This window comes from Nycticebus coucang, chromosome 10, assembly GCF_027406575.1.
Source record: "Nycticebus coucang isolate mNycCou1 chromosome 10, mNycCou1.pri, whole genome shotgun sequence".
NCBI lineage: Eukaryota > Metazoa > Chordata > Mammalia > Primates > Lorisidae > Nycticebus > Nycticebus coucang.
The window spans coordinates 20,262,084-20,285,434 of record NC_069789.1 but is presented as its reverse complement, the minus strand read 5'-3'; the positions used below and the strand labels follow the sequence as shown (position 1 = coordinate 20,285,434).

The 23,351-nt window shown below is 43.1% G+C and overlaps 1 protein-coding gene across 4 annotated transcripts in view; it reads left to right on the top strand.

Moving 5' to 3' along the window:
• The first annotated feature begins 10,519 nt into the window (after positions 1-10,519).
• The window catches only part of TARBP1 (TAR (HIV-1) RNA binding protein 1), a 91,289-nt gene continuing 78,457 nt past the window's right edge, over positions 10,520-23,351 (top strand). For 2 of the 4 annotated variants that reach the window (XR_008383090.1, XR_008383089.1), the window contains exons 1-5: positions 10,520-11,612; positions 17,234-17,331; positions 18,371-18,440; positions 22,080-22,228; positions 23,246-23,298. Coding sequence is in view for 2 of the 4 variants with exons in the window: in XM_053605775.1 (XP_053461750.1) it covers positions 10,595-11,612; positions 17,234-17,331; positions 18,371-18,440; positions 22,080-22,228; positions 23,246-23,298 (1,388 nt within the window). In the remaining 2 variants the exon portion in view is untranslated. The remainder of the gene's footprint in view (positions 11,613-17,233; positions 17,332-18,370; positions 18,441-22,079; positions 22,229-23,245; positions 23,299-23,351) is intronic. The other 2 variants (XM_053605775.1, XM_053605774.1) reach the window with 1 other exon arrangement.

Genomic DNA, 23,351 nt, shown 5'->3' with positions numbered 1-23,351 from the left:
GCAAAGAGGGAGAGTTTGACCTCCTCTGCTCCCATTTGGATTCCCTTTATTTCCTTGTCTTGCCTAATTGTATTGGCTAGAACTTCCAACACTATGTTGAATAGTAAAGGTGACAGAGGACAACCTTGTCTGGTTCCAGTTCTAAGAGGAAAAGCTTTCAGTTTTACTCCATTCAGTAAAATATTAGCTGTGGGTTTGTCATAGATAGCTTCAATCAGTTTTAGAAATGTGCCACTTATGCCTATACTCTTCAGTGTTCTAATTAGAAAAGGATGCTGGATTTTATCAAATGCTTTTTCTGCATCTATTGAGAGGATCATGTGATCTTTATTTTTGCCTCTGTTAATATGGTGGATAACGTTTATGGACTTGCGTATGTTAAATCAGCCTTGCATCCCTGGGATGAAGCCTACTTGATCATGATGAATGACTTTTTTGAGGATAAGCTGTAATCTATTGGCTAGGATTTTGTTGAGAATTTTTGCATCTATATTCATGAGTGAGATTGGTCTGAAATTCTCCTTTTTGTTTGCGTTTTTTTCTGGTTTTGGTATCAGGGTGATGTTTGCTTCATAGAATGTGTTGGGGAGGATTCCTTCTTCCTCAGTTTTTTGGAGTAATTTCTGCAGTACAGGAATAAGCTCTTCCTTGAAAGTTTGATAGAATTCTGGTGTGAAGTCATCTGGACCAGGGCATTTTTTGGTTGGAAGATTTTTTATTGTTTCTTTGATCTCAGTGCTTCAAATTGGTCTGTTCAGGAGCTCTATTTCTTCCTGGGTAAGTCTAGGGAGAGGGTGTGATTCCAAATATTGATCCATTTCCTTCACATTGTCAAATTTCTGGGCATAGAGTTTCTGGTAGTATTCAGAGATGATCTCTTGTATCTCTGTGGGATCAGTTGTTATTTCCCCTTTATCATTTCTGATTGAGGTTACTAGAGATTTTACTTTTCTATTCCTCGTTAGTCTGGCCAACGGTTTATCTATTTTATTTATTTTTTCAAAAAACAAACTCCTTGTTTCATTAATTTTCTGAATGATTCTTTTGTTTTCAATTTCATTGATCTCTGATTTGATTTTGGATATTTCTTTTCTTCTACTGAGTTTAGGCTTAGATTGTTCTTCTTTTTCTAATTCCATAAGATGGCTTGTGAGATTGTTGATGTGCTCTCTTTCTGTTTTTCAAATGTGGGCATCTAAAGCGATGAATTTTCCTCTCAAAACTGCTTTTGCTGTATCCCACAGGTTTTGGTAGTTTGTGTCTTCATTGTTGTTATGCTCAAGGAAGTTAATGATTTCCTGTTTTATTTCTTCCTGCACCCATCTGTTATTCAACAGAAGATTGTTTAATTTCCATGCCTTTGGGTGGGGTCGAGCATTTTTGTTAGAGTTGAGTTCCACCTTTAGTGCCTTATGGTCTGAGAAGATACAAGATAAAATTTCAATTCTTTTGATTCTGTTGATATTTGTTTTGTGTCCCAGGATATGATCAATTTTGGAGAATGTTCCATGGGGTGATGAGAAGAATGTATATTCTTTATCTTTGGGATGGAATGTTGTATATGCGTCTATCAAGCACAGTTGTTCTAGGGTCTCATTTAAGTCTCTTATATCCTTGTTTAAATTCTGTTTAGAGGATCTGTCCATCTCTGTAAGAGGAGTGTTAAGGTCCCCTGTTATTATGGTATTATCAGATATCATATTGCTCAGACTGAGTAAGGTCTGTTTCAAGAATCTGGGAGCATTTAAATTGGGTGCATAGATATTTAGAATTGAAATGTCTTCTTGTTGTATTTTTCCCTTGACCAATATAAAGTGACCATCTTTGTCTTTTTTGACTTTAGTTGCTTTAAATCCACATGTATCTGAAAATAAGATTGCAACTCCTGTTTTCTTCTGAATTCCATTTGCCTGAAAAATTGTCTTCCAACCCTTGACTCGGAGCTTTAATTTGTCTTTTGAAGCCAGGTGTGTTCTTTGCAGACAGCAAATGGATGGCTTGTGTTTTTTAATCCAGTCAACCAATCTATGTCTCTTCAGTGGGGAATTCAAGCCATTAACATTTATTGAGATAATTGATTTTTTTTTTTTTTTTTTTTTTTTGTAGAGTCAGAGTCTCACTGTACCGCCCTCGGGTAGAGTGTCGTGGCGTCACACCGCTCACAGCAACCTCTAACTCTTGGGCTTACGCGATTCTCTTGCCTCAGCCTCCCGAGCAGCTGGGACTACAGGCGCCCGCCACAACGCCCGGCTATTTTTTTGGTTGCAGTTTGGCCGGGGCTGGGTTTGAACCCGCCACCCTCGGCATATGGGGCTGGCGCCCTACTCGCTGAGCCACAGGCGCCGCCCAAGTGTGGTAGTATTCTATTCGTCTTATTTTGTGAGAGTCCATTGCTTAGTTTTATCTTTTGCATCAGTGTGGAGGTTAGGTTCTGTCCTTTAATTTCTGAGTTCTTACTTTGCTGCTGATCCATTGTGGTGGTCAGTGTGCAGAACAGGTTGAAGTATTTCCTGTAGAGCTGGTCTTGTTGTGGCGAATTTCCTCAATGTTTGTATATCCATAAATGATTTGATTTCTCCATCAATTTTGAAGCTTAGCTTAGCAGGGTACAGAATTCTGGGCTGGAAATTGTTCTGTTTAAGTAGATTAAAGGTAGATGACCATTGTCTTCTTGCTTGGAAAGTTTCATTAGAGAAGTCTGCAGTCAATCTGATGGATTTGCCCCTGTAGGTCAACTGGCGCTTACTCCTGGCAGCTTGCAGAATCTTTTCTTTTGTCTTGACTTTGGACAGGTTCATCACAATGTGTCTTGGAGAAGCTTGGTTAGAGTTGAAATGACCTGGGGTCCGATATCCCTCTGAAAGCAGTGTGTCAGAATCTTTGGTGATATTTGGGAAATTTTCTTTTATAATATTCTCTAGTATGGCTTCCATTCCTCTGGGGCATTCTTCTTCCCCTTCTTGGATTCCTATAACTCGTATGTTGGAACGCTTCATAAAGTCCCATAATTCTGACAGTGAACGTTCTGCTTTCTCTCTCTTCTTTTCTGCCTCTTTTACTATCTGAGTTATCTCAAGGACTTTGTCTTCTACCTCTGAAATTCTTTCTTTTGCATGGTCTAACCTGTTGCTGATACTGTGAGATGTTAATCACAGTTCTGATATGACTGGAGGCTGCTGATTTCTCAAACCCCAGTAGGTAGACACCCTAAATCTCTCTTCAGCCCATTTAAAAGGCACTTTGAACTTGTAAACTTGCTGAGCAGAAGCTTTCCCAGGAAAGTGCTTGTCGCTGAAATCACTGCTGAAGTGGCTATCTACTTACCCAGTGTGCCAAAACCGGTCTCACTCTGCCCCTGAGGGTTAGGGCTGCAAGGTGGCTCAGACCCCACCCTTAGGCTACTTGGTCGCTGGGTTACCAGCTCCCACCCGATTCTTGCTCTGCGACCCTGAGGGAGGAGCTTGCCGGGGCAGATGGCTCACAATGGCTCCCTGTGGCCCACAGCCAAACACTATTAGCTCCGTCTGGCTCAGCGGCTCAGACTGGGGCCCTAGACAACGGCCAAAGTTCTCCACATTCCCGCTCAGGCTCTCCCCAAGGCAGTTCAGCTGAGTCCCAAGTCCAGAGACACCAAAACAGTTCACAGGTAAGGCCTTTCCGGTTTGCAGTCTCACTGCTACTGAACTTACAGTTGCGGGCGGGTTTAGACGGATTGAACACACGCAACCACTTGCCGGTTTTCCACTGTGTTAGTCCTCCTCTTGGGTTCCAGAAGTCTCTCGCTGACTCTCTGTATCCTCACAGGGGTGATGATAGGCAGATCCCACCAGCCAGAGATGCCTGGAGTCTTATCTCTCCAGACTCCCGGTGCTCAGATGCAAGGAAGCTGTTACTCGGCCGCCATCTTGCTCTCCTCCCCATTCCCTCCTTCTTGAATTTAGGTTTTTTTCTCATGTGGGCCTGTAGTTGTTTATCTGCTAGTTTCAGCTTAGTATTGAATACACTGGAGGCTTGCCTTTCCATTCTCATGATAACTTTACTTAGGAGAATATTCCACAACTCTATCCTGGTAAATACAAAAGACATAAAGTCTCTATCTTTTTTTATGACTGAATAGTGTTCTATGGTATACATATACCCCATAGTTTATGAATCTGTTCATGAGTTGATGCACTTGGGTTGTTTTCATATCTTGGTGATTGTTAATTAATCTGCAATAAACAATCTAGTGGATGTCCTTATGATAAAATGACTTATTTTTTCTTCTGGGTAGATACTTAGTAATGGGATTGCAGGATCAAATGGAAGATCTACTTTTAGTTCTTTGAGGATTCTCCATACTTCTTTCAAAAAAGCTGTACTAGTTTGCAGTCCTACCAAGTGTATGTATGTTCCACTGTCTCTGCACCCAGGCCAGCATCTGCAGCTTCAGGTCTTGTGATGTGGGCTACTTCACTGTGGTTAAGTGTTATCTCACAGCGGTTTTGATTTGCATTTCTCTGATGATTAGAAGCATTTGATGAGCATTTTTTTCATGTGTTTTTTGGCCATTCATCTGTCTTCTTGGGAGAAGCTTCAGTTCATGCCTCTTGCCCAATGATTGATAAGTGAGATTTTTTTACTGTAGATTCTGGTTGTAGGCCTGTGTCAGATTTCTGTGAATATCTATTTGCTTTCATTGTTGTGCCCTTATCTGTGCAGAAGCTTTTTAGGTGGATCAGATCCCATTTATTTATTTTTGTTGCTGCTTAAATTGCTAATGGGGTTTCATGGCAATTTTATTGGAGTCTTGGGTGACACACACAGGAGTGGTCAGAATAGAAATGCTTCTCCTGAAGACTCACCCTGAGGGCAGTCAGACCACCCTCCCCTCCCTTTCCTTGGTACAGTGCATCTCTAAGGAGTGCATTGGTCTCTTTCTCTTCCAAACGGCAAGCCAGTCCCAAGCCAAGGTGAGACTATATCTATCTATCATGGAACAATTTGCTATATGTTGAAATAAATTTAAGTTTTGTTTTTTTTTCCTTTTACTATGAATGTCTACCATGAGAGTAGGGAATGTGTGAGTAAGGCCAGCAGTCCTCAATCTACTTGTGGAGCTTTTAAATTGAGATGCTTGTTGCCCTCACCCCGAGTTTCTGGCGTAATTGGTCTGAGGTAAGGCCTGAACATTCAATTTGAATGGGTGGTTCCCAGTATTTAAAGAATCCCAGCAATTCTACTTTGTAGCAATTGAGAATCACTGGATTAGACCAACAAAAATGAAGATTTTATTTCCTAGAAAAGCTAAAATGTACCTATTTATCAGTTGCTAATGGCAGTCTCTCACAACCTTGACCTTGGTCAGCCACTTGAGTATGAGTTGACAAAGAGAGACCAGGAGAATTGGACACTGAGGATCAAGTTTATGTCACTTTTCTTTTTGTACAGGTCTAGCCAGGAGCAGCAGGCTGGGCAACAGTGAATGTGGGTTTCAAGGCAGAAATGGTGGTGAAAAATCAGTCAGGCAGAGGCCCTTAACCCTGGAAATAGTGAAATGCTTGAAACAAACTGAGTTCGCAATACTAAATGATGTGCACCTGGGCCGGAATGCCCGGGGGGTTTATTGTTCTTATATAACAGAAAGTTAAGCTACTGATACTTGGTAGCATTGGTTAAGCAGCTCCAAGGATCTATGATGTTTTCTGTGCCCGTCTTTCACACAGAGTTTGTCATCCGCATGTTCTCTCCTGGGTTCAGCAGTGCTGCCACAGCTCCAGAGAGCACTCTGTGCCCGGGCAGGAAGGAACAGAGAAGAACCAAAGCAGGAATTTTTCTCTCCTTTTATCAGAAAACAAAACCTTTCCCAGATACATCCATAGCCATCACCCATTCGTCAGTCCTACCGGTGGCTGGGCAGGTAGGGAACAAGCTTGTCCTGTTGGCTGTCTCCACGTTAGCTGTTGCCCAGAAGTTAATATCCTGCCATCTTGAACAAAATCAGGGTTTTTCAGCAAGGGAGAAGGGAGCGATTAATAACCAATGGTATCTGCTGCAGATCCCCAACGGGAATGTGAGTTTTCTAGATGTTGCCCTTGCTACAAACCTATTTGTGATTCTGTTGCACCAATTTTCTCCATAACAATTCTTTGAGGACTTTTAGGGGTGACATCACAGGCAAAAGTTTCAGACAGAGCCTATGAAGCAGCTCCCTCCCATTTTTAGACCCTTAGAGGTAAACAGCTGAAGACTCCCGTTGAAGTCTTGCTATGTAATTGCTATTTTCTTTCTTTTTATACTTGTTTTCCTCTTTGCAGCTATGAGGATTAAGTTGAAAGGTTGGAAAAGGCACACTGCATTGACAATAGCACCATCTTCTGTCCAGAGAAACATCAGCTTCTAAACAGATCACAGTTTTTGGTTATGCAACTGACTGTGCATTCCAGAACATGAGCGCATGCAATATGCATGCATTTAAAAAGAATATTTTCTTCTTGAGCCTTGTGTAGCTTTTACAGGCCAACATTCTCATCATTCGTTATTTAGTTCTAAGCCACGGTGCCCTTGCCCACTGCTTCCTGGTGACACTGTAAAAGTCCAAGTGCACACGCAGTGTGTCTGATGACAGCAAACAGTGAGTTCATGCAAACACTCTTAATGGAAAAAGACCTTGGAGAGAATATTTCCCTGGATCATTTTCCCTAGCTCAGACTTTCTCTTTCCCATTCACCCTTGCTTTCCATTACCATTGCTAAGAGGGAAGCAGTATCTGTTTCAAGTTGGAAAAGGGAGACTAGTCAAAATTAAAATTCACAGATGCAGGGAACAATCACCTCCATAGGTGTGCCATTCAGATCAGAAAGGAATCGAGGATATCTACCTTCAGACATGTCAAAGAAAGATTTAAAATATAAGGCACAGACAATTAACAGTCCTACATTCAAAGTTTTTTTTTTTAACAAGTGTTGCAAGAGCCCAAGAACAATGGTTATTTAATGGTGGGAGCCAGAGATGGAAGTTCACGCCAGAAAATGACTCCTCTGTGGACACTCACAACAATAACAACAAAAGCAGGGGCACTGCTCCTTTCTTTCTTTAAAATTTTATTGATTGATTGTTGTCCAGGCTGGAGTGCAGTGATACCACCATAGCTCATTGCTGCCTCAAACTCCTGGGCTCAAGCAATCCTCTGCCTCAGCCTCCTGAGTAGCTGGGACTACAGGTGTGTGCCACCACACCTGACTAATTTTTCTTATTGTATTGTAAAGACAGGGTCTTGTCCAGGCTACTCTCTAACTCCTGGCCTCAAGTGATCTGCCCGCATCCACCCCTCCATACTACTAGGATTACAGGCATGAGCCACTGCACCCAGCCCCCTCTTTCTTAATACTGTCCATATTTGTTGACTCAGGGAACAGAAGATGTGGAAGACTTTGGGGGGTAAAGAATCCAAAAGCTATAGTAATGTAGCTAAACTTTACTTTTTGAAAGGGAGGGAAAACTGTGATACTTATCCCTGACTGGCATCTAGTTTTGATGTTAAAAGAACATCTAGTCGCAACTCTAATTTATCTATAGATGAAAAAGGAAAACTCCAGGGAGAGAAGAAAACAATTATAAACCTTATTCCCATATCACTTCCACTGCAACTATTTATCTTTGTGAGGACAAGGCAGGTAGCCAGCTTTTCCCACACCGAGTCTCTCTGTCCATCAAAGCAGCAGATCGTTTCATGTTGAACCAGACCACAAGGATTTTAGATTGCACATACTCATGTTTGAAGGGCAATTATATTGCTAGAAAATTTCTGGCTAATCAACTTAGAACACTACCACCATGAAATACTGAATTCTTACTCATCCAATTTCAAGTACTTATGGAGCAACTATCATGCTTCTGGTGCTACATTTGGTATTTAGGATAGAAAATAAATTAAGGCAGTCCTAAATCTTTTAGAGCTCATAAGCCATTGTAGAAACTACATATTCATCCATCATACAACAATAATTTTCTGAGTGCTACGTGCCAGACATGGGGGAGGACAGAGATATTACAGGGAGCAAACTGGACGTGGCAATTGTGGATTTTTCTTTCTTAATGTTTTGGAGGTAAGGTAGCAGAGTACACAGCCTTTGAGTCAGACAGCTCTGTTGCTTTTTTTTTTTATTCTTCTCCTTGTCTTTCTCCTTCTTCTTCTTCAACCAGGTCTCGGTCTGTCACTGGAGTAAGAGTGCAGTGGCATGCTCACAGCTCACTGAACCTTGAACTCCTGGGCTCAAGTGATCCTCTTGTCTTATCCTCCCAAGTAGCTGGGACTGCAGACATGCACCACCACCACCAACTAATTTTCTGTATGATGGAATCTTACTTTGTTACCCAGGCTGGTCTCAAACTCCTGGACTCAGGTGAACGTCCTGCCTCAGCCTTCCCAAGTGTTGGGATTACAGGTGTGTTTGGCATCATGCCTTTTTTATCAGGGCAAGTTACTTAACCTTTCCTGTTTTTCAGTTTCCTTATCTGTAAAATGAGAAAAGTGATAGCAATTTTTCATGAGTTGTTTTGAGGATAAAAATGCAATTATATATATATGTGTGTGTATATATATTATATATAAACCAAGTATGGCTTTTCATATGTGTGGTGAGCAACTATTAGTCATTACTGTTACTCCAATTAAAAGTAAGTTATAACTAAGGGCCTTGGGAATGGCTTCTCAGAGAGATGCCTCATGATTTGGGCCTTCATGAAGAAGTAGATGGCTATCATGGAGTGGGGAAGTGGGGGTTGAGGGGCAGAAAAGTCACATGCACTTACAACACAGGGTGACAACCGCTGTGTTAGTGCTATGCCAGGATGTTTGGGGAATTTAGAAGAGGGTCACCTGACTTAGCTAGGGTGTTAGTGGTGGGAAGAAGTATTAAGAAGTGAATTTCTAGAGAGATGACATTTGAATTATGTCTTGAAAAAAAAAACTAGACAGGTGAGAAGAGGGAAGGCCTTTGTAAAGACAAAGAAAAGTGAGAGTGCACAGTATATTTTAGAGACTTCAAAACGAAGGTGTATATAGGGCTTGTCAGGAGGATGAGGCTGGAGATGAGGGCAGGGGCCCAATCATGAGGCACGTTGAATGGCATTGTGAGAAATTCAAACATTATCCTGAAGGCTATGGATAGCTGATGGTTCAATTTTAGGAAGATCACCCTGGGAGTGAGCAATATGGAGTCCATACTGTATTGGAGTGGGGCGTGAGCCAGGTAAGAGGTGATTACGAACACCTCCCAGATGTCTCTATTTGAATATCTCTCAGGGCATCATTTTTATAAATCTAACTGCATCATTCTCATTCTTTCCATCCTTTCCTCTACCATCATTACTCCCCATGGAATTCCCTATTTAGGGGATTGGCCATCATTCCCAAATTGCTCAAATTAAAAACCTGGGAGTCAAGAGACTTCCCACTCTCATCCTTGATTCCCCCCTAGAATCACTTCTCAAATCCATCCATACAACTGTCCAAATCTCTCTTAGTGGACCCTTCTCTCTGTGTGCCACCAATATTTTAGTTTTAGATCTTCCTCATTTCTTACAGATAGCAAATTTAAGTTAGAAAACCTTAAATTTATATACCTTTAAAGCACATAAAAACAACTTTAAATTTAAATAACTTCAATTTTTATCCTATCCATCGTGTTTATTATATTTTAAACTCTTTCAAGGTGGGATAGCGTCATTGACTAAAGGGCAGAGGACATATCTTTGTGGTTAGAAGGCAAAGAAAAATTACGTCACTGATATAGTTTGTCTTGGATTGAGTCAGGAACCAAACCAGCACCGAGCACGCTGAGATCAGGTTTTCTGGTTCCTAGTCAGCAGTACATGCTGTTAGAAATGCAGAAGATAGACACACGGTCTGTTTTTAAGCTTGCAAGTTCTGCATCCTGGAGTCGCAGGGGTCCTCAAACTTTTTAAACAGGGGGCCAGTTCATTGTCCCTCAGACCATTGGAGGGTCGGATTATAGTTAAAAAGAAAAAAACTATGAACAAATTCCTATGCACACTGCACATATCTTATTTTGAAGTAAAAAAACAAAATGGGAACAAATACAATCACACCACCTCATGTGGCCCGCGGGCCTCAGTTTGAGGACCCCTGGAGGATTGGTGTGTTTTCAGCCTATCCTATCACACAGCTGTAGTACTTCTCACCTCTGGTCTTGCCTGTAAACATTCTTGCCTTTTCATTGTTAATTTTTAATGCAGATGTCTAGAATCCGTTTTACACCTGCTGTGTCAGTCTCTCTGTGAGCGGAGCCCAGCACACACCTTTTCGACTCGTAGGTGACTGTGATGTACCTTCCTTGTGAACTTACGGTCTTTGCTCCCAGATGGGCCTGAGTCAGGGCCCTGGGCTCACCCCTCTTCAACCTGGAATGGATGGAGTTGGTGCAGATTCTACATTAACATTTAACAAGAACCTTTTTTCCTCCTAAAAATACTAAGTGACAAGAGTGTCACGGACCAGAAAGACTGCAACCCAGCTGCTACCACAAGCCCAAGGGGCGCTGAGCGGGACTCAGCCAGACCTCTCACTACGGGCGCGCGCCCGGCTTGGCAGATGCACGCGCACGCACGCACGCGCCGACCCGGCCTGTGCGCACGCCGGCGCCTCCGTACGAAAACCGGTGTCGGCGTGCGCGCGTGGCAAATGGAGTGGGTGCTCGCTGAGGCGCTGCTCTCGCGGAGCCGGGACCCCTGGGACCTGCTGTGGGCCCTGTGCCGCGGGGAGGCGTCTGCGGAACGCGTGGAGACGCTGCGCTTCCTTTTGCAGCGGCTCGAGGACGAGGAGGCGCGCGGCGGCTGGGGCTCAGGCGCGCTCTCGGAGGCGGTGCGTGAGGTGGCCGCGGGGTACCTCCTGCCGCTGCTGAGGGACCTGTGTGGGCGCCCCACGGGCGGTCCGGATCCCAGCCCCTCCCAGCGCCACCGCCAGCGAGTGCTGAGGGCGGCGGGCGCAGCCCTGCGCTCTTGCGCCCGCCTCGCCGGTGGCCCGCAGCTGGCGGCCGCGCTGGCCGAGGAGGCCCTGCGAGACCTGTGCGCCGCCTGGCGCGCGCCGGGCGCAGAGGCGGCAGTGGAGGTGCTGGCAGCCGTCAGCCCCTGTCTGCGGCCCCGCGAGGACGGTCCGTTGCTCCAGCAAGTGTTGCAGACTGCTGTCGCCTTGGCGCTGGGCACGGACGAGTATGAGGCTGGGCTGGCCGAGGACACGGGGGCGCTGGTGGCCGGGCGGCTGCTGCCCGCGCTGGGCCATTGCGGCGGGGCAGTGTTGCGGGCCGTGTGGGGCGAGCTGGTCGCGCCGGGGGCTCCCTCGGGGCCGGACCGCGTCGGACTGAAGCTGCTGGTTCTCAGCGCCCTGGCGGAGAAACTGCTTCCGGAACCCGGCGCAGACAGCGACTCCCGCGCACATGAGGTGGGCCCGGACGCCCGGCTCTGCTGGCGCTTCTGGAGGACGGTGCAGGCGGGGCTGGGCCAAGCTGAGGACGCCCTGACGCGCAAGCGAGCCCGCTACCTGCTGCAGAGGGCGGTGGAGGTGTCGGCCGAGCTGGGCTCCCCCTGCACCTGCCCCCCCCAGGACGGAAACGGTACTTGACTCTGCTCCCTAGCCCAAACTTACCTGACTTTCTGGGAGGGGACCCCTCCTGCTTCCGAAAACCAGCTGCTCAGGGTCGCCTCTACCATCCACACAGATTTTGTTTTTTCCCAGGTGGCTCCCACTAAATTCTGAAAACTTGGGGAATCTCTCGAGAGTGTTCCCTGAAGTGATACAAATCACTGCATTTTGGGAGCAGTTTGACCAAAGCAGGGTAGATATACAGCACCCGTGAAATAATTTAGGAAAGTGATTGAGTCCGCGCAGGACGTTACAGACTCATTTGCGCTGTATCGTGGTGGATTCATCTAACCAGAAGGGTTGATGTCCATCAAGCTGAAAGAAAAATTATCTGCACTGACCAGTGGGTTGTGTCTTGAACCCTAAAATTAGGCGTCACAGAAGCCATTACATTCTTTTGAAATAATTCTGGTAATTCTTTTAGGGGCAAGATTTACTAATAATTAGGGAGTTTTTTTTGTTTACGTTTTTATTTTATTTTTTTCCAGACAGTCTCACTATGTCACCCTTCGTAGAGTGCGGTGGCGTCACAGCTCACAGCACCCTCAAACTCGGGCTAAGTGAATTCTCTTGCCTCAGCCTCCCAAGTAGCTGGGACTACAGGCGCCCGCCACAACGCCCAGCTAATTTTTGGTTGCAGTTGTCGTTGTTTAGTAGGCCCGGGCTGGGCTCGAACCTGCCAGCTTTTGCCCGGGGGGGGGGGGGGGGGCTCGAACCTGCCAGCTTTGGTGTTTGTGGCTGGTGCCCTTACTCACTGAGCTACGGACGCTGAGCCAATAATTTTTTTTTTTTTTTATTTTGAACTGTGCTTCCTCCTACTTTGTTACAGAATAAGAGAAGCCAAAATAGCCAGAGCCTCCTTTCAGTTTGCTATGTTACCATTATTTTGACTTGTCATCCTAAATTCATTTGCACTATTGAAATCCAAAATAGATTAACTCAAAATTGTCTCAGTAGATAATTTCTACTTTTTCAGCCATAACTGGCTATGTGTGTATTACAGGTAAAAGATTTTTCTTTAGTTGAAGTTGTGAGATCAAATCTTAATGTAATTTCAACACTTTAGATAGTAACTATTTCAACAGTCCACAAATGGGTGATCATCCTAGTAGAGTTTTCCCTGGAAAACATCAAATCACCAAAGTTAAACACCTATGTATTTAAATGAATCATTTTTCAGTTTTAAGGATGAGCCTAGTCTGTACTATATGCTGTCCTTTTCTTCATTTCAGAAAGCAAACACTGTTAACTGTTTTAACTGAATATTTTGGTATTTACCTCTATGTCTTAATATATTTTAGTTATAAAATCCATTGTCTCAGTTAAAAGTTTGGTGAAATGTGTGTGTTTAGCATTTATAAAGTTATGACACTATAAATGCAATTCACCGATGATCTAGGTTATAGGGGTCCTCAAACTTTTTAAACGGGGCCAGTTCACTGTCCCTCAGACTGTTGGAGGGCTGGACTATAGTTTTTTAAAAAAACTATGAACACATTCCTATGCACACTGCACATATCTTATTTTGAAGTAAAAAAATGGGAACAAATACAATCACACTGCCTCATGTGGCCTGTGGGCTACAGTTTGAGGACCCGTGACTGTAATAAGCTGTGATTATTTTTTCCACCCTGCAAGTTTTTCTTATAATTACAGTATGTCATTTTAAAATATGTCTGCACTAATCAGTAATTCATCCCTGAATTTTTAGCCAGTTGTCTAAATCTTTTTTTTTTGCTCTACAAATATGTTTTTATTATCATCTGTGAGAAACGCTGTGCATATTAGCATATTAAAAGCTCTCCAGAGGCCAAGGAGACTTTTATTTATTTATTTATTTTTTTTTAATTTTTTTATTAAATCATAAGTGTATACAATGATATGATTATGGGGCATCATACACTCACTTCATAAACCATTTGACACATTTTTATCCCAGTGGTTAACATAGCCTTTCCGGCGTTATCTCAGTTACTGTGCCAAAACATTTATATTCTACATTTACCAAGTTTCGCAAATACCCCTGCAGTTGTCTAAATCTTTACAAGATGAAATCACCAGGTGTTCTGTAAGTTTTCCTGAAGAAGTCTCTCCTAGCGCCCCCTTACATGCTCAGATGTGGCTCATGTCACTCTGTCCCTGGTGCACAGCTGCCTTTCTGGTTATCATCCTGGCAGATTCCCTTTACCTGAACCGTGTTGTGGCTCTCATTTCCTGTAGTTCATGTCTTCCTCTCTTGCTTTACTCAGTTGTATCAGTGCAGTGCATTCTTCAGTAGTTTCCTGAGATGGAAATTTTTAAGATCTTCCATGTCCAGTAATTGCATCAAAGGATCCTTTATGTCTGACATGTTTTTATTTCTATCATTTTCCATTTGACACCTTTTTAGATTTTGCATCTGAAAATCCACATCTGCTCGTTCGCTTATGCGTGTTTATCTTTTCCACTAGATCCTTTAACATCTTAATCACAGTATCTGCAAGTCTGATACCTGGACCATCTGAGTTTGGCTTTTTCTCTTTTGGCCTTGGAGTCACTTTTTTCTGGCCCTTGTTAGGCCGTTAGTGTGTGCTGTTAGGTCAGTCTAGTTTGTAATTGAGCTGTATTTGGCTTTTTTGTTGCTCTATTTGCCTTCAGTACACTGTATTCTTTAAATTTTTGCAGGATGGATTGTGGCTACCTAGTGTTTGGTGTGGAGCCTGGAATACCTGAAGGTTTTTGTGTATCCCGGGCGGGAGGCCTATGCCTCAGATGGGGCAGGGGGTCTTCTGCTGAGGCTTTGTGTCTTCCTCAGGTGCTTGTTACTTGCTGCAAAGTTTGAGATAGGCACAGGTGCTTTGCTTTCTTCTGTTCCAGGTTCATCTTAGGCCCCAAGTACCAGAGCCTCCAGATTAACAGTTTGTTACTATTTTTGCTCCCTTTCCATTGGCAAATTACCTCTGCCTCCTGCTCAGGGAAGGGTAGAGTTTTCTTAGCCTCTCCTGTGGCAGACGCTTTCTGCATGTGTCTGTGGGAGGTCTTGGATACTTGTGTCCTGCCTCCCCCAGCAACCACAGACCAGCAGAGTATCCACGCGGAATGATACCAGGCAGGAGTAGGTTTCCTTCCTTTCACAGTAGCAGATGGTTTTCCCTAATGCCAGTGTAGAGCGGAGGAGAAAGTTCTCAATCCCTTTCCTAGAGGCAGTCACCTTTTGCCTGGTATCAGGGCACGGACAAAGGTAGAGTACAGAGGGTTTCCTGCTCATCCAGAGGCCGAAAGCTTTGGCCTCTAATCAGGAAAGGGTCCCAGTTGCAGGTAGGTTTCTGCAGTTGATTACCCTCTGTAGGACGTGGATGGGCCTCTCCAGTTAGTCCTGCTACCTTCTCCAATAGGCAGATGTAGCCTGTGCCTCCAAGGGTCTCCAGCCCTGCCCTGTCTTTTGAGAACACCTGGGGCAGGCCTGAAGAAAAAAGCCTGGTGAGCAGGTGTGGACTCTCTTGGGCTTTCTAGGGATTCTAAGATGTCAAACTAGTTAGGCTGAGGCAAGAGAATCGCTTAAGCCCAAGAGTTGGAGGTTGCAGTGAGCTGTGACACCCCGGCACTCTACCAAGGGAGACATAATGAAACTGTCTCAAAAAAAAAAAAAAAAGTCAAGCTAGTTCAACTTGGTCTTTAAAAAATACATCAGAATTTTGCCATTTTTAAAAAACTGCTGTTTTGGTGACTGCTGCTTCCTCTTGTCCTCATCCAGAGGCAGAAAGGTTTATCTGTCCTTTCTAAGAGGTGCTTTCTGTCCTTTGGAACTTAACTACTTGGTTGCATTGTGACCTCAGCTCTCTCATGGGCCCCCCAAAATGTTTAGGATTTTTTAGATTATCCAGCTTTTTCTATTTGTGTGATGGTAATGTTCTCTTGTGGTTTTCTACATCCTAAGTCAAGACCCTACGTACCCAAATGCCTTTATTTTGCCCTCATGTTTGAGTAATGGTTTGGGGATAGAATTCTAGCTTGGAAAACATTTCCATTTGAAATTTTCAAAGGCATTGATCTATTGTCTTAGAAGTTACAGTTCCCAGTATTGTTATTCATAAGTCTGAAACCATTCTGAGTCCTGAATCTATGGCCCTGGCATTCTGAAATTTTGGAATTTTGGCACAGATTTATTTTCATCTTTGTGCTGGGTACTTGGTGGACTCGTTCAATTAGAGAAAATCATGTTCTTTGGGTGATGCCGGCAATTTCCTCCCTTTCTGTTTTCTGTTCTTTTTTAAGACACTGAACTTCCTGGACTGATCTTCAAAACATTTTTTCTTTCTAAGCCTTTTCTATGATTGTATCTTTCTGCTCTGCTTCCTGGGTGATGTCCAGTCCTTTTCTTTTTACTGTCAAATCTTAATCCTTTTTTGTTCTTGGAATGTCCCTTTTTTATTAATAATATCCTGTTCTTGTGTCATGATAGCACTGTCTTATCTCCCTGTTAGTGAAAGGTTTTTTTAAGTTTTCTTCTCCCAGCATAATTTTGTTTTCTTCAGTTTCCTCCCCCACCCCCATTTGTTTTGGTCTTGATCTTTAGGTAGGAGTTTCCCCAGATATGTGATGATCCTTGGATACCTGTTTATTTTTAAGAATAAGGAATCAAAATTGGATTGAAAGCTCTAAGCACAGGAGTGGAGCTTTTTGACTGTGAACTTCACTGGAAGGTGATCTGACCAGGCCATTTCATTGGGTAATCTCTGGTGTAAGTATTTCAGGTCTTTCCTCTTGAGTTGGCCAGATTCGGCAGAGGACATCTTCTAGCTTTCTGCTGTATAGGGAAGGCTAGGCCAGCATCCTGGGGCCCTAGGGGGCAGACAGAGGGGAGTCTAAGCAGCTGGAAACATACATATTCACCAAGTCCCCATTTTCAGCAGAGCTAATCTCAGCTGTATCCTTTGCCTCCCAATTCAGAGATCTACCAGTGTACTTCTCCAGACAATCAGTTCTAGTCTTTTTCTGTTCAGGACACAGGAAAGGGGACTTGGAGGTGTAACTGTTTCTTAAACATACTGTGAACAAACCCTCTTTAGCCTCAGTTTTCACCTCTGCTTACAGAAGTGACTTTTGTTGCCACCTGCTTTGGTTTTGGGGGATTTTGCAGTGTAAATCAAATTGTTCCTTGGCATTCCCTTTGTTATCTTAAAATTCCCTTGTTTTGAGTCAGTTTGGTTTTTGTCTGATTTTCAAATTCTTGATCTTACTGCTGTTGTCTGTGGTCCTGTTTTCTTCATTCTTCTGGCTTATTCTTCTGGCTTTTTGTCTTTGAAAAATCTTTTACTGTTACTGCTATAATAAGATTCTTAGGGAGAGAAAAATAGAGTTTATATGTGCAAATCTGTAATTTTTACCCAGAACTCCCAAAACAGCCATCTTAATCTGAAAAACAAAACAAAACAAAAACCAACCGCTTTGGAGAGTCCCATGCCTCTTAATTAGGCGTTGATAGAGGGTGCCCTCCATCATTAGCGAATATAGCATCTAGTAACAATAGCATTATTTTAAGAACTTCTCTCATTAAGAAACTTGTGAAATTTGCTAGTGGAAAAACTAATTTTGTTTTTTAAACCCTATTAGGCCCAAGTCTGTTTTGGTGGTCTGAGAAGAAAAAAGATGAGCTTCTAAAGTTTTGGGAAAATTATATATTAATTATGGAAAGTCTAGAAGGAAATCAGGTAAGTGTTTCCCTATTTTAGCAAATCCTACAATAGATCATTTTTTCCAAACATTCATTGAAGCATTCCAAAAGACCAACTTGGATCTAGCTGGTGATGATAGAACCCAAGTATACTTGGTTTTCTGACATTTATATAATTTAAAATAGAATGTAAATTGTTTCAAGAAAGCAAAGAACACTTTCAACTGACCTAAATTATAAGTCAAAAAATTTAATCTTACTTGATTTTCCCTTGACATTCTGAGACTTTAATGTCTATCAGAATCGCCGGAATCACTTCTTATAAATTACAAATTTCTGGGCCCTGTGCTTAGGTTTCCTGATTCAGTAGATCAGGGCTGGGGCCTAAGAATTTGAACTGTTCACAAGTTCCCAGGTGATTTTCATGCTGCTGTTCTTCAGCCAGCTGTCTGGAGTAATTGTGAGATGTCAGTGCAAAAGTGTACCGAGCATTCTGAGTGGGCTGAAAGAATTACTCGTATGTACTAAATATATACAATTAAGGATGAGAAATAAAAAAGCATTTTTAAATTCAAGTAAACATTGATGGTTTCTTTAATCAGTAGATTCATCAGAACTTATTTATTTAGAAACTCAAATTTACATACATTTTGAAGGTATGTAAATTAAACTCTAACAAAGGTGTTAGCAAGTAGGCTAAGTAGTATGGAAAACATTCACTGCTGAATTGACTATACTAAAGTGTGACCTTGAACAACATGAGTTACTAAACAAAATATTTCAGTGTTTTTTTCCATGTGTAATATATTGGTATTATCAGTCCTGCCTGTTTCCCAGGATAGTTGAGAATTACATGATATAATTTATGATAATCATTGTATAACTGTAAAAATGACTAACTATATTCTAGGTTATCTTCTGAGTCATAGTATGCTTCAAAACTGGAAAGTTCAGACTCCTGGATGTTTTTTAAATGGAAGTAAAAACAGAAGGGCTACTGTTATATAAATAGATACTTTCCTTAAGTTCTTAAAGGTACATTTTTATTTCATATGATTTTTTGCTCTTATATTTAGATACATGTTATCAAGCCAGTCTTACCAAAGCTGAACAATCTATTTGAATATGCAGTGTTGGAGGAAAACGGTAATGAGTCCCTATTATTTTGATTTTTTTATACCACTTAACAGTCCCCCCCCCCCGATTTTATGACTAATACTTGCTTATTATAGAGAATTTGGAAGAATAGTAAAAGTGTACAAAAGCTAATGATTCATTTTGTAATGTTGCCACAACAGTAACAGTTGTTAACCTTCCAGTTAAACACCTTCAGGATCAGATTGTTCTGTCCTGTTTCTCACCCAGCATAGTATCTATGTATTTTTACCTGCATTTTTAAGTAGTCCTTAACAGCATAATTTTAAATGGCTATGAGATATGGTTAATTTTTAAACTTCTTGGTTATGGAAAATTTCAAACTCGTACAAAAGGAGTAGAGTGGATGTGGTGAACCCGTCACTCACCCATGTCAACAGTCCACTCTCGGCCAGCCCCGTAGAGTGGGTGTGGTGAACCCGTCACTCACCCACGCCAGCAGTCCACTCTCGGCCAGCCCCGTAGAGTGGATGTGGTGGACCCGTCACCCATGCCAGCAGTCCACTCTCGGCCAGCCCCGTAGAGTGGATGTGGTGGACCCGTCACCCACGCCAGCAGTCCACTCTCGGCCAGCCCCGTAGAGTGGATGTGGTGGACCCGTCACCCACGCCAGCAGTCCACTCTCGGCCAGCCCCGTAGAGTGGGTGTGGTGAACCCGTCACTCACCCACGCCAGCAGTCCACTCTCGGCCAGCCCCGTAGACTGGGTGTGGTGGACCCGTCACCCACGCCAGCAGTCCACTCTCGGCCAGCCCCGTAGAGTGGATGTGGTGGACCCGTCACCCACGTCAGCAGTCCACTCTCGGCCAGCCCCGTAGATTGGGTGTGGTGGACCCGTCACCCACGTCAGCAGTCCATTCTCGGCCAGCCCTGTAGAGTGGATGTGGTGGACCCATCACCCACGTCAGCAGTCCACTCTCGGCCAGCCCCGTAGAGTGGGTGTGGTGGACCCGTCACCCATGCCAGCAGTCTACTCTCGGCCAGCCCCGTAGACTGGGTGTGGTGTATCCGTCACCCACGCCAGCAGTCCACTCTCGGCCAGCCCCGTAGAGTGGGTGTGGTGAACCCGTCACTCACCCACGCCAGCAGTCCACTCTCGGCCAGCCCCGTAGACTGGGTGTGGTGTATCCGTCACCCACACCAGCAGTCCACTCTTGGCCAGCCCCGTAGAGTGGGTGTGGTGGACCCGTCACCCACGTCAGCAGTCCACTCTCGGCCAGCCCCGTAGAGTGGGTGTGGTGGACCCGTCACCCACACCAGCAGTCCACTCTCAGCCTGCCCCGTAGACTGGGTGTGGTCGACCCATCACCCACGTCAGCAGTCCACTCTCGGCCAGCCCCGTAGAGTGGATGTGGTGGACCCGTCACCCACGCCAGCAGTCCACTCTCGGCCAGCCCCGTAGAGTGGGTGTGGTGGACCCGTCATCCACGCCAGCAGTCCACTCTCGGCCAGCCCCGTAGAGTGGGTGTGGTGGACCCGTCACCCACGCCAGCAGTCCACTCTCGGCCAGCCCCGTAGAGTGGGTGTGGTGGACCCGTCACCCACGCCAGCAGTCCACTCTCGGCCAGCCCCGTAGAGTGGATGTGGTGGACCCGTCACCCACGTCAGCAGTCCACTCTCGGCCAGCCCCGTGGATCGTCATGGCAGCCTTTCCTGTTGCCACCAAATGATTGTGAAGCACATCCCTGTGTGTCATACAGTTTTATCTGTAAATATTACTATATATGCTTAAAAGATAAGGGCTCTTTGGTAATAATGATGATACATTCTCTGTTTTTAATAATAGCTGTTTGGTATGAATATACATTTTAACTGCTTTCCATGCTTACTATCTTAATATGTCTTTTCTGAGGTTTGTTAGAGTTGCTTTTTCTTGGGCTTTCTATTTTCTCATATCTTGTGAGGTTCTTAGGAATTGAAAATTCCAAGGTATAATTTTGGATATGGTTTATAAGTGCTACATCACTGTTGTAGTATGGGAAGTTTTCAGGAGAAATAAAATGGAGCTAGAACTTCCTAAAATTATTTTATGAAATTAAGTTTCAAGTAATGAAATAGTTAATTGCAGGCCAATATTGTTTTGTATTCATGTGATTGATAAAATATACATTATTGTGTTTGTACGTGAGAATTACCTAGGCAAATGCGTTTTAGTGCCTACTCTAGGTAATTACAGCTTTCGCAGTGTGATCCCTTAGGAGTTGAGCTTTACTCAGCTGATTGCTATCCTCGTTTTCTGATACATTGAGATTTTTTCACAGACTGTAATTCCACCTGAAGCTAGAATTTAATTGAATCCTTTACTGACTTCACTTCATGCTTTTACCATTAAAATGATGCTCTTACTGCTGCATTTTACCCACAGCTCTTAGCAAACCAAATCAGATAACAGTGATGGATTTTGAAAAATTACCATTGCCAAGACTTGAACAAGTTTCTTGGTGAAAATAGTCGGCCAGTTTATTTATAGAATGTCATACGTTTACAATGCTGCATATTTCTTTTCTACTAGAATTAAAGGATATTTCAAAAGAGAAAATATCTAAGGCACACATTTATTCCATTTTGTATTTGCTTATTTGTATAGTCATTTCATAGATGTTTACTTAGTGTCCAGTATCCACATATGCTAAGCACTAGGGATAAAGTGGTGAGAAAGGTGCAGTATTTTTCACTTGAGAAAGTCATTTTTGGCCATGCATGGTGCTCAAGCCTGTAATCCAAGCACTCTGGAAGGCTCAGGCGGGAGGATCACTTGAGCTCAGGAGCTCAAGACCAATCTGAGCAAAGCAAGACCCCCATTTCTACTAAAAATAGAAAAATCAGTTGGGTATGTTGCATGTACCTGTAGTCCCAGCTACTCTGAAGGCTGAGGCAGGAACATAGCTTCAGTATATAAGTTTGAGGTTGCTGTGAGCTAGACTGGGGCCATGTCACACTGGCCTGGAAAACAGAGTGCAATTCTGTCTCAAACTAAACAAAAATCATTTTGATTGTAAGTTTCAGAAAGGGAATAGACAAGAGCCTAAAATGGAGTAAAGGATGAGTGGGTTAGTTAGGGAAGGCCTGTCTTATGGGGTGATATCCAAGCTCAGAGGCCCTGCTGAAGTGGCCACATTTGGTACACAAGGTGCAAGGAGGCAGAACAGGACCAGTGAGGCTGCAGTGGAGATGGGTATGTGGAGGAGGGGATGAGGTGGGTCAGTTGGCCTCATCCAGATTCTATCCTAACAGTGATGATGGGAAGCCATTCACAGTTTTTAAGTAGAGGAGTGACAGTTTCAGATTCCTATTTAAAAAAATGAGTTGAAGTGGGAGAAGAGAAGAATTGGTTGAAACGATCCCCAGATCGAAAGTTCCAACCTGAACGCATGGGTAATAATTTTTGCACATGGTAGCAGCTATAACATTTGTTTATAGTTCTAAATGAAACTGCCTGAATAGGAATACTAAAAACCGAAATTGTTGTTATTCAGTAAACACCCTTCCATGTGATTAAAAACTGGCCACTTTTGTAGTGTTTGAATGAAGTTAATGTGTTTGTAAATGTATTTATTTATAAGTATATAAATGTACATGGGTAGATAGAACGTATGAATCAAATGTTAACATTAGCGGTTTATTTCCACAGGATGTTGGCTCTTTCATCCATCCTGGCATATGTGTATCTATAAAAGAATGTTTGAAAGTGAAAATAAAATCCTGACCAAAGAAGGTGTTATCCATTTTTTGGAGCTGTATGAAACAAAGGTCCTTCCATTTTCACTAGAATTTTCTGAGGTAATGTCAGCCTATCCCGTTCTTTGCTCTCATTGTCAAAAGACAAGAAGTAAAAATACAGTATAACTTTGTATCAGCAGCTAATTTTTATAGACTTGCATATAAAAGATCCTCTTTCTCCAAACCTGTCTATCCTATTTTGAAAAAGCTTATCTCATTCCTCAGTAAGCTGGACAGTAGACCTGCCTGCAGTATGACTATCATGGAAAGTAGTTCTGTGGTATCGGTATTCTAAATGGTGTAAGTCAAGAGTTTGAAAACCATGGCTCAGAAGGCTTAGGTAGTACTGCTCCTGCAGTTCTAAGTCACGGGGTTACTGTGTTGCTGCTCCCCCAGTTCTGACTCATCGACTGTTGTCTGCTGTATTAAGCAGAGACTGTCTTCTGAACTACGTTCATGGGAATCTATTGTTCCATTTGTCAGGAACTACACAAAGTGAAGAGACAGAATGACCGCTGTGGTTTTAAGTTACAGTGTCATATGAGTCAGAGGGTCACTTCCTTAGGTGGAGTGCCCTCCCTCTCAATTAGTAGCACCCTTGGTCAGTTTTCCTCCTTGTCTCAGGACATGCCGTACTGTTTTGATGTGCATTCTCATCATTCGACAGTCTCCTAAGAATTCTTCTGCACTTCTTGTTAACTTTTTGATGAGTGTCTAGTAATTTTTTTTTTAAGTATAGTTTTTAACCTTTTATTTTCTAGGTAGAGGGTATTAAATTCTCTCAAGTTTCTTTTTTTCCTGTTACTACCTTTATTTTTTGGCACATGTTTTTTCTTTGGCTCCTCTCTTCTTTCCTGACATAACATATGAGCCGTCTTCTTAATATGTAGTAGGTGGGAAAATGTTATACTTACTTTGTCATTCTGGTGGAATTAAGGTTACCCTACAAAACCATCCCTGAATCAATGTATAGCATACAAGTTCAGCCTTGCTTACGAGCCTGTTCAAGGCAGGTTGACTTTTTCAAATTGCAATTACAACTTAATTACATGTCTTTTTTTTTTTTTTTTTTTTTAGTTTGTTGTTGGACCATTAATGGATGTACTTTCAGAGTGCTCTCTCTATAGCAGGTAAATAAACACTATGTCCTTTAGCTGTAATGTAGTGTAGTATGTATTGAATA